Genomic DNA, 17,421 nt, shown 5'->3' on the forward strand with positions numbered 1-17,421 from the left:
ATTAAATAATCATCACTGATAAATACAAATTTCAATTTTATTATACACGATAAAAATATTCGCAACATATTTATTATTAGTTACTAAATATGCGTAAAAGCAATTGCGCAGGTATTACGAGTAAATTAAATATGAAATGTTAACGTTCCTGAAAAAAACGAGTTAGAAAGGTATAAAATTTTTCTTGCAATAAATTAGCTCATCTTTATCGTTTACTGTGATTTCTTGTATCACTAAATGTATTTCCTTGTATCAAATCTCAGTAAGTACATTTTTACGCTCCTCAATTTTTATTTTTTTTTTTTTTTTTATTTTTACAATGCATTAAAATATATTTTAGATTTGAATAAGATAATTTGATTAAATATAATATAAGTTTAATTCAAAAAAATATAAATGATGAGTATCTCTCGTTAGAAGGAAATTAATAATAGATACACCTAGTTTTATGAAATGGTATACTTTCTAATTCTTCAGCATGTTGTCGACGATAGTCCCACAAAAAATGATCGATTAAGGTACTATTAATATCAGTTTCCTTCAAATTTAAGTCAGGATAAGAACCAATTAATTTTTTAACTTCGTTATTTACACGCTCGATAGCATCTATCGAACAGCCACGGATTTCTACTTCTTCCGAACTTCCCGATTCCAACTCTAAATCTACATAAACGATATATTAAAAAAAAAAAATTTATTATAATTTATGAATGCACAGTATTTATAGGAAACATAGATTTACTATATGTTAAACCAAGTACGATATATTAACTTACCCGATTGAAGTTTGCTTAACAAGGGATTACTATATCTGATAGCACCAAAATGGATAAGAACTTGAGGAATTCGATAATCGGCGAACATGGTAATATAATCGATATCATTAAATCGACCGTAATCGCGTCCTTTAAAGCAAGCCCAAATATCTCCGATTAAAATTTGGGCTCTTTTATAAAAACTTACTAAAATAAATAATTGTAAAAAATATATATATATATATCATTTTAATTATCCATTATAAATATATAGCATAATATTGTATAGATCATTCTCGAATTCACACGATAGAACTTACCTTTATATGCTTTGTAATCTGCTTCATCTCGAAAAGAATCAAAATCATTGATAATAAGTCTTAATAATTTCTCTGCCGAGCCTGAACAGGATTTTACGCATTCGACGAATGTACCTGTAGTATGATAATAATTGTTACTACTAACGATATAACACAAATATTTGGAAATTGTACCTTGATATTTTTTTAATAATACTTGTCCAGCTTGATGCAGATTCCTTACTCTTTCATTTATAAGAGGAATTTTAGTATGATTATCATCACCTCGAAAGATTACTTCAAGCTCATTTTGAGTCACTTCTGAATAGTATTTAGGATCTGTTATAGGTTTACCTTCCTGTTATATACATTGTGCGTATGTAAGTAATAATGATCATCAACAATACAAAAATTAATATATAAACAATTTTTACATATTATTATTAGGAGTATATAATTAATGGGTAAATATTAATTAACAAATAACAATATACTTGTGAAAGTGTAAGCAAAACAAAAGTGAAAAAGTAAAAATATATGACAGCTATATTCATCTCAGTAGTAAATATTAAAATGACATTTGATAATTTGAATATTATTTAAATCAATTAACAAGAAACAATAAAAATAGACAAAATAGATATTAAAATTTATTTAATAACAATATAATATTCTGTAAATATAGTCTGAAAAAGCATTGTAACTTTTAATTAAACACAATGGTATGGACTTGCAATACTATTGATATAATAAGTCTCAAAAAACCAACGTAAGTATATTGTCATATAATAAAAGAGATATATAAATAAGTATTGGGAAGCATAAAAAATTCATGATTTTATTAGAGCTTTAGATAAAGTAATTGAGAGTATTCCCAAACCAAAGGGGGCTATACCCAATTTTGGATTACCAAAATGGAAAGTAATGCCTTTGGAATCTAAGATTCCAATGGTACCTGGGCCAGAAGGTGCTTACAATTTTACACGTCGTAAAATAGGAAAAAAATTGTGGACTAGCTCATCAGATGCAGAATTTAATTTATATGATCCATACTGTCATGAAATCAAATTCACATACGATTCTTTGCACGATGAGCATTTAGTACCTTTTTTTTCCAAAGCAAATAACATTAAACATTTACTAAAAGCTGGATTAATTACACGCAATTTGGAAGGAAAGTGTTCTTTAAAGGATTATAACATATACAGAAAATATTTAAGAAACTTACATATTGACAGTATTAAACGTGAATTAAGAGAAAGAACACGCCTTTCTCATGAAAAACAAGTATTAGAATATGCTGAAGAACAAGCACGAAACGAAGTGAAAAAGTAATATTTTATAAATGAAGAAAAGCTGCATATTAAGTGAAATATCTTTTTTTAATTTTATAAATATTTTTAATAATCTTAGATTAGAGAGAAGAGAAAGATTAGTAGAAGCACGTAAGAAAATATGGAAAGCACGTAAATTGCAAGAGGAAGCAAAAATTCGAGCACAGAAAGAAAAAGCAAAAATATTGAAAGAAAGAATGAAATTATTAATAATTACAAAACATGAAGAACAGATGATGAGGGCTGCAAAGGCAAAGGCTCGTTCCGAAAGTATAAAACAAAAACAGAAGTTAGCAGCTGAAATTGAGCAGCAAAAGAAGATTAATACATTGGTAGATTGGCGTAAGAAAGAACACATACGAAAAAAAGCAAGAGAAGCAAGATTGAAATATATTCAAGAACAAAAGATTATGGCCATTGAAGAGAAGTAAGGAGATGTAAAAAACATTTAAGAGTTATTTTATGTTTATGGCATGTATCAATTATATTTTAGATGGAAATTAAGACATGAATCGCAAAAAAAAGATATTGAGAAAGAACAATTTCTATTTGATTGTATTAATACTCAACGTGCAATATTTATAAAGAAGTATAATGAAAAGATAGAAAAGGAGCAAGAACGAATGGATGGTATAGAATTTCTTCCAAAATATTATTTTTTTTTACATAATGGTTCAGACATATATATATATATATATAATAAATATAAATAATTAATAATTTTCTATTTAGAACTTTTACGAAATATGAAAATATTTGTACAATGTTATATGGCACGACGTTTGCCAAAAGGAAAGGAAAGAATTTGCTGTAGAAACTACTACGATGATCAGGTGAAATTTAAATTGCTTATTTGTTTAATATATCTATCTATATAAATTATGTGTTTAACAGACACCTGAAGAAAAAAGTAAGAAATTAACTCCAACACTTCCAAAGGACAATGGAACAATGGTAAGTACAGATTAATCTTATGCCAAAGTTATAATATTTATACATAAATTAAAAGTAAAAATATTTATATATATATATATATATATATATATATATACATATATATATACATATATATATACATGTATGTAATAGAAAAGAAAAAAGCTTACTAAACGTAAGGAAGTGTCAAAGAGAGAAAAAAGAATAAAGAAAAAATCTACAAGAAAAGAATTATATAGCAAATTAGATGAAGAGCAAGTGCAGGAATTAATAGAAGAATATGAACCTATGTTCAATGATGAATATGTAACGACAACAGAAACAAAAGAATCCAAAGAAACATTATCTTTATCAGAGGATAAATGCAGATGTCAAATTATTGAAGCTTTAACGAAATAGTTAATAATTTAATAATATTGCAATGGTTAAATATTGATAAAAATAAAAAAAGAATTAGGGTAAAATTCATTGAATATACTTACACTTGGCATTTATAGAAATATATATGTAAACTTACATCTACAGCTCTCTTAACCGCAGCACACAATGCAAAATATCCAGTTTGTCCGTTGACTTTCCATTTATTAGCATTTTTTTGGGTCCAAAATGAAAAATTTAATACATCTAATAAAAATATCCAATCAATGGCTCTAGGGTCATCTGGTTTGGGATGAAATTCATGTTGTGAAAAATTATTTATATGAATTCTTTGATTTTTAATACCTTCTAAAACCTGTAACAATAAATCCTCTTAATGTTCAATTATTATTAGCTCTTAATGCTCGATTATAAAAAACAAAAAAAAAACAGGAGTAATATGTACAAGTGATAAGAGAATAGACAAATAGATGTACAATATATATATATATAACTTGTTGCTATTTACTAACCGTGCAAGCGAGATTTTTCACACCTTCGTCTTCAATAAAAACATCTTTTGACAGAGTGGCAATTAATTTTGCTGACTCTCTTGGCATTAAAACCATGTTTCAATGATAATAATAATACTTAATAAAAAGAAAACGTTACGAAATATAGATAACTTGCTGAAAATTACAATAAATGTAGATAGTAAAAACTTGACGTGTCATTGGAGCGTGCGCATGTGTCACGTGATCGATGTTCGATGGCTGTTTAGCAACGATCAAGGTATAAACAAATATGGCGGCTAATGTCAAAATTAGTCACGTCAAACGATTTATTTGTTTACGATGTGCGTGAAAGAATTAGTACTCCTTCTAAAAGGGACATCAAGAGTTTAACGCGTATTTTAAATAGAGGTAAGTAATTTGTTTTATTTTTAAAGAATTTCTCTCTTTTCTATTGGTATACGAGATAAGGTAACCACGATCTAGTCACGTTGATGCACACATGGATGCATTGATTGTTTACACTGCACGGAAAGCGTATCGTATGTATTTTTACTATAAAGAGAGGTTATTTTGTACGCAATATATGTTAAATTTTGTTTACTTCGTTATCGGTTTAAACGAAATAGGAGATATTTTCAAGCAAAGAAATACTTTGTTAATTACTTTGTTAGGTTAACGTCTCATCCATGGTAAACACACAGAAAAATGTAAATATAATTCATTTATTGCATTGAAAGTAACATTGATATAAAATGCAACATTAAATGAAAGAATAATGTTTGTAAGTACAGAGCCAAAGTATAAAGTGTCATGTCACTTTATTCAATCAATCATAACATTTAATAATACATAATTTAAACGATAAATGTATTCTGTGTTTAAATTTTTACATAAGGACATGCGTTTCTTATTTTTACGATACACTCGATTGTAGGTAATACCTAATCTTGTTATTATAGGCAACTATTTTCTGTAAAGTTTGAGAAGATTCGAAACTTTAACACTTCATTTGTAATTTACATACGTAATATAAATTAACACGTGAGAATAACATGTAGATCTTATTTACATGTATTTTTATCGCAATAGCAATAATAGTAAACTATTTCTCTTCCGCGTTTATCATACTACAGTACTTTTAGAATATTCGATGAAAGTAGCTGCGGTTGGGTAATAGTTGGTTTTTAATTTTTATGAATAAAATAGTTCCAAAAGATTTGATATCTCAATTAAATTAAGTTTTCTGAATTACGATGTAACTTACAAAATTTGAAGACTATTACACACATGTTTCGAATCCTTGTGTGTGACAAGTCAAATGGTGATGTGCTTTGTCGCATTCATTCATTCAAATAACATATGTACATAATACCCCCTCAACATAAAATGAACAGATTAAGGCTCCAGCAGGCTATAGGCTACATTCTACAATGTACAATGCATTATGTACTTTGTTAGTTTCCATTTTCGCGTACATGTCTGGCTGTGTAATGTGTGGCAAGCGATAGCACCAAAAGATTTCTTGATGGTCCTAATTAATTTGAATGATTCATAGAGTAACTACACAATACACTTAACACAGAAATTAAGTTGCAATAATTAACACTTAATTTATTCAGTATTATTAAACTTTGCAACGTATCTGCGCTGTAATATATATACTTATTATAAAACAATATATCTTAACAAAAGCGTATAAATTTATATTTTATGAAATATAAAGTTGAATAAAAGTCGTAGGCTTGTGTTGCCTACAGATTGTGGTTAAAGAATTGAATTATATATCGTTTCCATCGTTTATCTACTGATTGGCGTGAACACTTAGCAAGATTTGAAATAGAATTACAAATTAAAAATAATCAAAATATAGATGTCTTTCCTTGTGAGACACTGATATTACCTATGGCCCCAGTTTGCTGTATTTGTTGACAGCATTAAAATCAATATAGTGCTTACTTTTTGACTTTATTATTATGACTTATTATTGTGCTATTTTGTTGTTATGAGGCTTAGGTGTTAGATGAGATTTCTTTCTTGTGCAAATTATTCAGTTGAAAATATTAATTATTAACAACTCAAATCTTGAGTCTCTTCAATAAGGATCATTGCAAATTTACAAGTTCTTGCAATAAATTTTTTTCTACTATGCAATATTGTAATTTGCACAGTCCCTATATTTTTATCTTTTTAATAATAATATTCACTGAGCAACACAAAATCAAGGGTCCCCTTTACCTCATTAATACGAATATCGATTATAAATTGTTTTTCGAATCTAATATTACCCATAATAAACTCTCATCACAGACTAATATGGTCATTTAATAGATTCTCATATATTTTCTTCTATCATCTTTTATTTATCCAATCAGAATGAAAACGTGCGATAGTGGAAATATATTTAATATTTCGTCCCAGTTATCTGGATATATACGATAAAGAAAATAAAAATTTAATCAAGAATTTTTACATTCTATATGTAAAACTTTCCTAAAACTTAAAATACATAGTAGTCATAAAAACAGAATTTCATTGCTTCTTATAGCAACCACAAGTAACAGAGATCTAGAGGAACCTTGAGCAGCATGCATGAGTTTCAGTCAAATATATCTAACAGAATATTGTTTCATACTATTGTATTTGCCCCCGCGCACATCACACGTCCAGACTTCACCCATGCAGCAAAATGCGCTTTTCAATTATTTCTCTTAATATTATATAAAAAAATCTATTTCTATTGACTTTTAAGCTCTTTGCCAATACTGTACGATACAATTTTGTTCCAGTCAATTTTTGTTCGCATAACAGGTAATTGCCTTCGCAAGGCCTTGAAGGTTGTGTCAGACATTGTTTGATAATTTTCCGAAATCGCAGTTTGATAGTCATTTTCCGAATCCTCGACTAATCGGATCAACTCCTTGGCAGTTTGTTTTTCATTCGAGATCGATAAGCTTTCTCTTACTTCTTTGCTACTGACCAATTGTACATTTCCATCTTCATAATAATGAACTTGTACTTTAAGGCTACCTCTTAATTCTGCACTTCCAGAACTTGGACTGAAACTTACAGTCCATACAGAACGCCAACGACCATTCCAAAAATTTTTAGGTTGAAATTGATGATCTTCTATACATGCAGTAAGCGTTATATTACCTGTGGAAATATAAATATTATTCTTTGTCTTCAATCATCGCAATATTCTACGTAATTTTGTTATAAGAATCTAAAAATAAGTATATATATATATACATACCTCCTTGGCTTCTCCCAAAAACCGCACATGCACCGTGTCTATAGTGATTTTGGGTGTAAGTCGTTATCTCATCTTGTAAAACCGATCTCCAAGGTTCAGCTACAGGGTCTGGCTCATAGGGTTCGTAGTCCTGTGCTTCTTTTCTAAGGTGATCATACTTGAAACTTTGCTTACTACGCGAATCATAAAACCTTTGGCCCCCCAAGTCGTTATGTTCTGTTATAAGTGCTGGATAATCGCTTGCCTCTATCTGGATAAAGAAATACACGCGACATATATTTTAAAAGCAATATAGATTAACTTGCATGAAACTTAAAATGACATTCTATTTATGTAAGAGATACAAAGATAAATATATAATAAATAAAAGCGTATGAACCAATCGCTCAAAAATTACAATACGCAAGCAGTGAACTATACGTTACTTCTTACAAGAACGTGTAGACAACAAAGTAAAAGATATCTCCATGTAAATGAAATGAAATCTCACTGAATAGAGAGAAAACTTTTTTTTTTATCTAAAGGAAATATAAAATCAAAATATAAATGTTGTTAAAAGTGAAAAGTAATATTTAAAGAAAAACCAATTCCTCAAGATGGCTCTAGGAGGCATGTAAGCCTTACATCGTTTCCTAACCTAAATCAAAGAAAATTCTCAAGCAAAATAGTATTTCGATGCTTGATAAAAGAAGAACGATCCTCGAAGGAACTTCTCGTAAAATACATTCTTATGTGTTTCTGACAAGAAACGTTCAATGAAATAACGATAATTTATTTTAGAAGGTCACATTCCTTGCAAGCAAGATCGCTGGTGCCTCTCGTCAAGACGATTTTGATGCACGTATCACAGAAAAATAATATCAAAATTGTTCGTAAAATCAGTAGAAAGGAATCATCGTATGTAGATTTCGGTGTAAAGTTAACGTTATCGGTAAAAATTTCAGGCCCGCGATGCCCCAAACAGGCACCGTCGTACTCCACTTTGAAATTCGATCTTGCATCGAGGCGACAAGGATCTTCTTCGTGTCCTTCGAGGAAGGGCTACTTCTCTCTACGTTTACACGAAAGATCGTGTAAACGAGCATCGGATAAAAGATAAAAAAGAAAAAGAAAGTATTCCAGAGGATCGAGGGAAATAGAGCGATTGTGTGTGTTGTACGAGGATGTACCTTAACAGGCGTGAGCTGATCCTTGTTGTATTGAGCGAATGCCCCGGACGCGCCTTCCTTCAACAGGTTGTCGTTGTTCAACAAGACCCTGACATCGTTGAAAACCTCGTTGAACTCGCCCGGTGGCGAGTGGAGTATAAAATCCGAAACTATTCGTACTTTTTCTTGATCGGGGATCAGATCTCCGTCCGCCGCCATCTTACCTTTCCACTGGCACGCACACTCCGCCGATGTCAAAAGCAAGGTTCGTGCAGTGCAGGTTGAGCTGACGTGTTCCCCTAGCGCTCTCTCATATACCCGGTGACCACCACCGTCTCTCTCTCTTTCGATTCTGATTCGAAATCGTGACGCATCTGGACGAGGAAACACGATTACCTTCCTTTTCCTCTTTTTTCTTTCTCTTCTCCCTCTCTCTCTCTCTCTCTCTCTCTCTCTCTTTCCCCCTCTCTCATTCTCTCTGTCTGTCTCTCTCTCTCTCTCTCTCTCGCGCTCTCTCTGTCCCTCTTTGTCCCTCTCTTACACACGCTATCTTTCTCCTTTTCAATCATACAACGTTCAGCCCTTCCTTTTCTTATGAAAGATTCTTTTTTAAAAATGTTTCATTGCGTTTGATTACATTATTGTTTTTTAAAATGTACGAAAGAACTATTTCGTTTAATTTGTACACAACACTTATATACTACATTCAAAGTCGATAGGATCAGTTCCATTGGAAATAAATCGATTGTTCGATTAATATTGAGGTGACTAACATTGTTTCGATACTCGAAAAAAGCATTCTAATGTGTAATGTGCGTTTGAACTTCTTTTGGTTATTTTGTGTGCAAATATTTCAACAGTATTAACGACATGATTAAATCATTAAATGTTTTCGCAATTTAAATTCTTATGGCGATAAATCAGCAATCGTTCGTCTGGGAGTATTTCTTTATCTTTATATCGGGTGTCTCATTTTGTTCAAATTTTTATTGAAGGTATGAGACGAACAATTATTAAATATATACAAAATAAATGTTTATTGTATAAGTTTTCACAATGTTACGGGTGACTAATAGATTGCTTATAAGTAATAATAAAGTAAATAAAATAAGTAAAAGTAAATAAAATGAATGAAATGGAAAGAATTTTTTTCTTTACAGATTTTTGCAAGACTTGGAAAACGGCGGGAAATTTGAAAGAAGAATATACGAGATCCTGATGTCGGTTTAACAATTCTGGGACACTCGAGAAATCTTGACCGTTTACACCATCGCAAAGTCAAGCAGAATCTTCGTAAGTTCACTCGACACGCATTCACAATCAGGCGTGGTCTCTCTCTCTCTTTTCTCTCTCTGTTTCCTTGTCTCTCTATCTATCTTCTGATAACATAGTACATCTCATCGCAATATTTTTTTGTTCCTTCATATACCTCTTCAGAAGCATATTCGTTCATATGATATACGTAATTGCATTTCAATTTTTTGAATCACGCGCCAATTTTAAGTGGCGCCGGTGTTTAAAAAAAATTCAATTCGATGCAATTTTCTGCATGCGATCGTTATATCGATCTTTTTATTACGTTTTGATATTGTGCTTTACTTTTTGTTTTTACAAATAGATTTACGTTACTGTTATTTTAGAAAGTATGGTAAAATCTTGAAGAAATGGCGGACGATCCAAATCGAGACATCTTGCCCGTAAAGGAAGGATCTTGCATAGAGACGTGTCGTAGTCTTATAGGTTCGTTATCTATATAGAATTTAAATAATATAAAAACATTCAACTAGCAGATGTATTTCATAATTTTTAATATAATAAAAATTTCTGTGGGGAAAAAGTTTTAAAATAAACGTCAAAATGTTAGATCCCAGGGAGCGTCGTTTGGTGTGCAAGCTCGATCGATACCAGTTGGAGGACAAGTATTTGCGACTACTCGAGGAAGCGAGTAAATTGAAAAAGTTATCCAACTGTCAGGAAGAGAAGATCAAGCGACTGGCTACAAAATTAATGAGAGTAGCTTCTAACCCAAGGGCATGCGTTTCTTTGGATTTCAGCGATAAAAACAAACTAACGGCTCTCGAGGTCGAGAATTCCAAGGTAAAGAAAAATAATTTTAAAATCAAGAGAAAATGTGTGTTTATCGACATTGGCCTTTTTTTCTTACGATTTATATTCGATTTATGCTCGATAAAAAAAAAATGAATGAATGAATTTTCAGTTAAAAAATAAATTATCCGTATTGAGGAATCAACTGTTGAGTCATACAATGAGCGGTATATCACCAACGAGAAGTCGTCGGCCTCATACAAGACCATCTTCGGGACTCATGTGCGTAGAAAGTGTAAATAGACTAAATTCCTTTATTATGATTCACTCGGTATAGATCGCGATAGATCATTGACACGAGATTGTTTTTCAGAACTTGTCGTAGCGAGAACAGTCGTATAAGGGCCCCATCCTGCCAGTGCATCGTTGAGACACATCAACTACGAAACGACGACAATGAAGCACAAAATTATCTTGTTAAAATCGAGGTAACAAAGTCAAGAACTATCGACGTGATTTAACGCGATGTACATGAAATAAACTATGGAATGCTGCATTTTGCTATACGAAAATTAATTTTTTAACAGGAATTAGAAACGCAGAAAAAAGAAATGTCGGCTCAGATAACGCAGTTAGAGAAGGAACTCGAGTCTTATGTGGTAAATAATCAAAAGGAGAAAGTGGTTGAGAACATCGAATATATAAAGGTTTGGCGACAAATGAAACAGTTGAGCGACAAATTGATGACTGCTCAGAATACAAACGAGTCGTTGAACCTACAAATTAACGACCTCAAAAAAATCCTCGAAGAGACAACAAAGTACACATTTTACATCCTCTTTTAATTATCAATGATACTTAATAATTTATATTTAATATAAATAATTTATACAAGTAAAAATGATTACACGATTTATGAAAAATTGTATAGTAGAATATCAGATAATCAGGGGATCATTGATATTTTCCTATTGACATTCAATTAATTTTTCTAGAAATAATCAGGAAATAACAGTTTGCTTAATGGCAGAGAAGAAACGAATAGCCGGTATCGATGGACAGATAATAAAAGCGAAAGATTCTCAATTAACATTACGCGAGAAAGATGAACAAATAAGAGATTTAATAAACGAGATGAAAATTTTGCAGCAACATAATAACGAGTTAATTGCTTTAAGTTCCAAATATGGCCAAGTCGAATTAGAAAATGTTGAATTGAAAAAGAAATTTACGCAACAATTTACCGATCAACAAAACTTCAAAATAGCGTTTAATACTGAGCAAGCTAATATTGTTGCCCTACAAACTGCTAATGAGCAATTGTTAATGAAACTTCAGTATTTGCAGAAAAATATGGATACTCTAATGATTCAACAATTAGCAGTAAGTAGAGTTAAGAATTATTGAATATCGTTCAATAACATATTAATATTTAATTTTTCATATTCGATAGATTATTCAAAATGATAATAAAAAACATAAATCAAGTAACAAAGCGGAATCGTCTAATGATAGTGTTAAAACTAAAAATACCCAAACGGAGGAATTTTCTTTTTTTTCCAAAGGTATGACATCAAGTATTCAAACATGTAGAAAATGTTTTATGACATTCGACAAGGTTTTACAACTCGAAAAAGGTGTAAATACAATACAAAAAGAATGTAATTTCTTGAGCAAGTGCGTACAAACGGACTTTGAACCTTGTTCAATTTCTATCAAAACGAAAGAAGGTACTTCAATAATGACTTCTTCGGATCAACCATCGTCGGCACGGGAACATACGGTTGTAAAACATGAGGTTAATCAAGAAAAGAACCCTTTGTCACGCGAAAAGATGCTAAAATTATTGGAGCAGGTGCAGATCAGTATGCCATTGAAAGGAGGAAGAATCGGACAATCGGATGATCCTCCTGTGGTCGATTTCGAAGCCATGCAAGACTTTAGCCAAAGACACAGGCAAGTGGTCAACCTCGAAAAGCTGCTCTTTGGTGATTCTAACTGCTGACAAAAAATTGCCACCCTGTCGACGAATACCTTTATAAATGGTCAAGAGTGGAAAGATAGATATATTAGTAGATAGCCATTTTTGACTGACTCTAGACTCTTAGATCAACCAGTTAGGCTCCTTACGAACTATTTTAATGAATAAAAGGCTTGATTATAGAATTAACGTAAACGGAACATATCAGGGCCTATCAAGTCGGAGTGCCTTGTTGTTCCAATCGAGGTAAAATAATACGACACACACACACACACACACACACACACACACACAATTGATTCTCCAGTCGGTTAGTGCCTTCATTGTCTTTTACATATATTCTAACAACAATTTTGGCGCTTCCATTTAGGTAGATAGTTAGGAAGAATATAGAGAGAGACTGTCAGAATCTTAGAAAAATGTTTGTCTTGCGTTATATTTATTATATTTCAAATTATTGAATTTTGTATAATAGATATTGGAATGCAAATTTGTCGCTTTTTAATATAATTACGGTTTCATCGTGGTACTTTCTTATAAATAAAATATCTCGATCACGATCCTGTATTTCCTATGCCTTAAATATATCATGAATATAATTGCGACGTTCATCGGCAATTATTAAAACGATTACAAAGCAACATTTGTTGTTGTAAATTATCACCAGATTATATTACAGAGATGCAGATGTGGCAGATCATGCGCAAACAAGAGATTTTAAAAATTTATTCGCAACGCTCGTCGATGTTCTTCGTAAAGAATACTCCTCGCCAAAGAATTTAATCCCTATGGAAGAACAAACTGCTTATCGAAATCCTCCATTACGCTATGAAAAGCAACTCGTAAAAGATATACAAACGGATATTAACAACAATGATGAGATGAATCGACAGGTTAATATAGCAATACAATCAAACACACATCTGATCAACAAAAATTCACAATACGAAGATAGCTATGATCAATTTTCACAAAATACGAAAAGTTGTAACACGAAAGAATCTTGTTCCGTTAATCAAGATAAATTGCAAAATAGTAGTAATCAAAATCAGATGATGAGATCCACAGAAACCGAATTCCAAAATCCGAGAAGTTGTAGCATGAAAAGATCTTGTTTAGTTAATCAAGATAAATTATATAGTAGTCAAAATCAGGTGACAAAATTCACAGAAACCGGCGAATGTAGTTGCACCGATTCGAAAAAATGTCACGCAGAATCAGATTGTGGTTATTTTTGTTGCACCAATTATAAGAAGCAATTTCATGAGAAATATAGTGGTGATGTAAAAAATCAGGATTTAAAAAATTTCCCTTCGTCGCTGATAAAAAGAAATGATGATCAATTTGCGAAAAAAGCCGCCGACGCAGCTCATGCGAAATGGTAAATTTATTTGTTTTAGCTCGATAAGATATTAATTAATTGACAATGTACATGCTAACTTTTTAGTTATGACGCTATGAATCCTTTCGAATCCTGGAAAATGAATTTGTCGGAGCAAAAAAGCAAAGCTTTCGATAACAATCAGAACTTACAGAATTATACGGAACATTTGGAAAGATGTAAAGAGCTTTTAGACAAATGTTATTTGAAAAATACGAACAAAATTCCTGTAAGAAAAAAATGTGACGATAAGATGATCGAAATGATTTATTTATCATTAATCCGTTTAAAAGGTGAATAACATGAGTCATTTACGAGGCATGGGAGCAATGAAGTCACCGCATACATGTCGAATGGAGGATCAGATAAAGCCGTTAGCAGAAAACGACGAAGAGTCACGCTGCAGTCTTAAGTGTCCAAACGAATGTATAGATCTACCACCATATTCGACGAATTCAACGCCTTTATTGATTACAAATGGTCAAGGTCTTGTGGAAATTCATGTTCTCTCCCTGCAGCTTGCTACATCTGTTAGTAAAAAATTAGGAAAATGTTGGAAACATCTCGATTATAGTTTTTTATCTTTATATATACGTGTGTATATACATATACATACATATATATATATATATATATATATATATATATATATATCGTTATAGGCAGCGACAGTTCTTTTTCAAGAAGAGAATCTTTCCAACGTATCCTTATTCATCAGTTGGAACATCTGGGGCCAAGAGACAGTTTGTACGCCAACATTGAAATACCCAAAGTTAAACTTCAATTCGTCCTTCGTTTATCATATACCGGATCTATCCACGTTCTTCAATTATGCTCTGTCGGAATATGTCATCTTTCAGGCGAACGTCGTTGAACAGAATACAACGACTTACGCTGTGGCTAAAGCAAAATTATGTATCAAGGATATACTTGATTATCCTCAAAATAAGTTACATTATATCGCGCCTATGAACAGCGTTATATCTTGTACACTTGGTATGAATTTCGGACAATTATCCTTATGGGTGAGATTGAGTTGCGACGTCGAGCAAGTCGATTTATTCAAAAGGCAGCGAGGTTTGCTTCCACGAATGGAACAGGATCAACAATCGATTCGAAAGACTACTTTTCGAGAGGATACTACTCCATTGGAGAAATCAAATAAAGAATACGAAGATGCCGTTGATGACTCTGAAAGTAGGTTTCAGAAATTCGAGTATAATTATGTATCAATTAATTGAATTAATACGATCGGTATACGTATAGGTACACGGGCGAATGTAATATCAAATATTAAGGAAAAAAGTAAACGTGAAGAAATTAAAAAACCCATCTATAGCTCCACCCATGATATATTGGTTACCCATAACGATGCCAACAATGAATCATCTGACAGCGATATAACGTTATTGTCCAAACGATCTGACGAAATGTAAAGATTATTTTAAAATTGTTTCTATCGAATCAATGTTCAATAGTTTTTAATAAAATAAAATAATAAAACGTTTTGATATCCAGTGCAAGATGGGCAACTCCGACAAATAAAGAAGAACAGGATATTAATATCACTCGAGAAGAGAAAACGAATATGGACGAGTTTAATACTTTTATTTCCCATGTAAGATTTATATTTGCAAAATATGTCCTTGTGAAGAGTTATCGTCGAATATATTTATAAGAATTTTGAACGTGTTCAGAATCCGCACGATGATATAGAATTGAATAGCACGGATCTTGACATATTAGAAGTGTTTGGAGAAAACTATTGGAAACAATATAAGGGAAAGAGTACCTCCGCTTATTCCCAAATTTATAGTAATCAAAAATAGCTTGTATGTTTCTTATATACAGAGCTTCTCCTTGAAACTTTGCACTAGATTTAACTACTTGCAGAATCATGAAATGCTGCCGATGATGAGCATAACAAGAACAATCCTTCGAAAAAATATGTACGAAGTTACTTCGTTGATTATCCTTAACAGAGCAAACAAAAGCAAAAAAAAAAAAAAAAAGATAAATTATGTAGATACATACGCAACTCTGAACATATTCATATATATTATACGTAATGAATTTTCATTAAAATTTAATTATTAATAAATATAGTTTTTTGTTAAAAAGGAAACGTAGAATAATTTCATTGAATAATCAAATTGCAGCCATTGGAAAAGGATACAATTATAATCCAGATCGTTAAAATAAATCTATTTGAAAATAGTTCAGTCATGCTCGACGATGATGTTCATTTGCTTTACGTGGAGTATTCTTTTCTTGGTTATCGTGGTGCTGATATGGAAACGGAATCAATACCAAAACCAAAGACATACACAGAACCATTGATTTATAATTTCAGGAAAGGTAATGCCATAGATCGACGAGTGCATATATAAAGAAACGAAATAATATTTCATATGTCTTACAGTATTTTCGATAGACGAGGAATATCACTCCATTGAGAGAAACACGTTGCGAGCAATGTTACATGAGTCTATCAATCCAAACATCAAATTTATTTTAGTGAGCGAACCACTTCCTGCAGAAACAGATGTTAAGGATTGTGTAGAAATCGGGTAAAATGATAAAAACAATAGAAAGATCATAAATAATTTCAATTAATCGCAATATTATGTCTACTTAGGTACGCATACTTTAACATAAGAGAATATGCTCTGGGTGACGATGATCAAAGCATAACACTACCAATTATAAACCAAATGCAAACTGAACAAATAGGTTTATTAACGGTAAATTCATTAATATTGCATTATAAACAAATATTTGTATATAATTTGTATATTTGAATATTTTTAGTATAATTATATATATATATATATATAAGTAGTAATGAGCGCGTAAAGCTCTTCTCGACAGTTACCCCCACCATTACGCTTCGACTTAACGGTGGTATCTCGACGCTTGGTAACACTACTGCGCAGTCTTTCACAGCCCAGGGATGAGTGTTCATCGCACGTAGAATTCATACGCTTCGTCTAAGCGTTATTTTCTTATTTATTGTCACGTTTAATTAGGTCTTTTAATTAGATCATTATTTGGAAAATTAATTGGACGATCCGATGATAAGCTATAACTACTAATTAGTTTACAATTATTTCGAACATATTTATATCCTATATGAAGTATTTTTTACAGATATGCGTGCTAAGTCTCAATGTCATACGTTAATATTTGGGCGATACATTATTTCAAATTATATAAATTAATTTGACGATCCAGTAATAAGCTATGACTATTAATAAGTTTATAATTATTTCAAACATATTTATATCTTGTATACAATATTTTTTACAGATATACGTGAAGGGTCTCGATGCCATACGCGAATGTCTCAGCGATAATATGTGAAAGCAAAAATGTTTCGAGAAAATATAGAAAATGATCCATATCTTTTTCCTAAT

At 31.5% G+C, this 17,421-nt stretch overlaps 3 protein-coding genes across 4 annotated transcripts; 1 reads left to right on the plus strand and 2 right to left on the minus strand.

Moving 5' to 3' along the window:
- Nucleotides 1-204: 204 nt before the first annotated feature.
- LOC122631271 (queuosine salvage protein) lies at nt 205-4,431 on the minus strand. Of its 2 annotated transcripts, XM_043816747.1 has the most exons (7): nt 4,215-4,431; nt 4,048-4,057; nt 3,842-3,984; nt 1,250-1,412; nt 1,076-1,189; nt 777-962; nt 205-663 (listed from the first exon to the last, which is right to left on the minus strand). In XM_043816747.1, exons 1-7 carry the CDS (start codon nt 4,308-4,310, stop codon nt 425-427), a joined length of 951 nt encoding a protein of 316 aa, XP_043672682.1. In that variant the 5' UTR covers nt 4,311-4,431; the 3' UTR covers nt 205-424. The 2 variants fall into 2 exon arrangements, with proteins under 2 accessions (XP_043672682.1, XP_043672681.1); XM_043816746.1 differs by having other exon boundaries at nt 3,842-4,057; nt 4,215-4,430.
- Nucleotides 4,432-4,463: 32 nt separating this feature from the next.
- Nucleotides 4,464-17,406, plus strand: LOC122631144. Its single transcript, XM_043816464.1, has 19 exons — nt 4,464-4,604; nt 9,758-9,890; nt 10,238-10,337; nt 10,462-10,694; nt 10,816-10,925; nt 11,017-11,131; nt 11,231-11,463; nt 11,639-12,026; nt 12,097-12,645; nt 12,833-12,870; nt 13,292-14,005; nt 14,072-14,234; nt 14,299-14,535; nt 14,668-15,231; nt 15,310-15,437; nt 15,524-15,623; nt 16,165-16,363; nt 16,428-16,575; nt 16,644-17,406. Exons 3-19 carry the CDS (start codon nt 10,262-10,264, stop codon nt 16,804-16,806), a joined length of 4,158 nt encoding a protein of 1,385 aa, XP_043672399.1. The 5' UTR covers nt 4,464-4,604; nt 9,758-9,890; nt 10,238-10,261; the 3' UTR covers nt 16,807-17,406.
- LOC122631272 (F-actin-capping protein subunit alpha) lies at nt 4,998-9,018 on the minus strand. The gene is made up of 3 exons (XM_043816748.1): nt 8,619-9,018; nt 7,450-7,699; nt 4,998-7,349 (listed from the first exon to the last, which is right to left on the minus strand). Exons 1-3 carry the CDS (start codon nt 8,814-8,816, stop codon nt 6,931-6,933), a joined length of 867 nt encoding a protein of 288 aa, XP_043672683.1. The 5' UTR covers nt 8,817-9,018; the 3' UTR covers nt 4,998-6,930.
- Nucleotides 17,407-17,421: the final 15 nt, after the last annotated feature.

The sequence above is a fragment of the Vespula pensylvanica genome, chromosome 8 (genome assembly GCF_014466175.1).
Source record: "Vespula pensylvanica isolate Volc-1 chromosome 8, ASM1446617v1, whole genome shotgun sequence".
Classification (NCBI taxonomy): Eukaryota; Metazoa; Arthropoda; class Insecta; order Hymenoptera; family Vespidae; genus Vespula; species Vespula pensylvanica.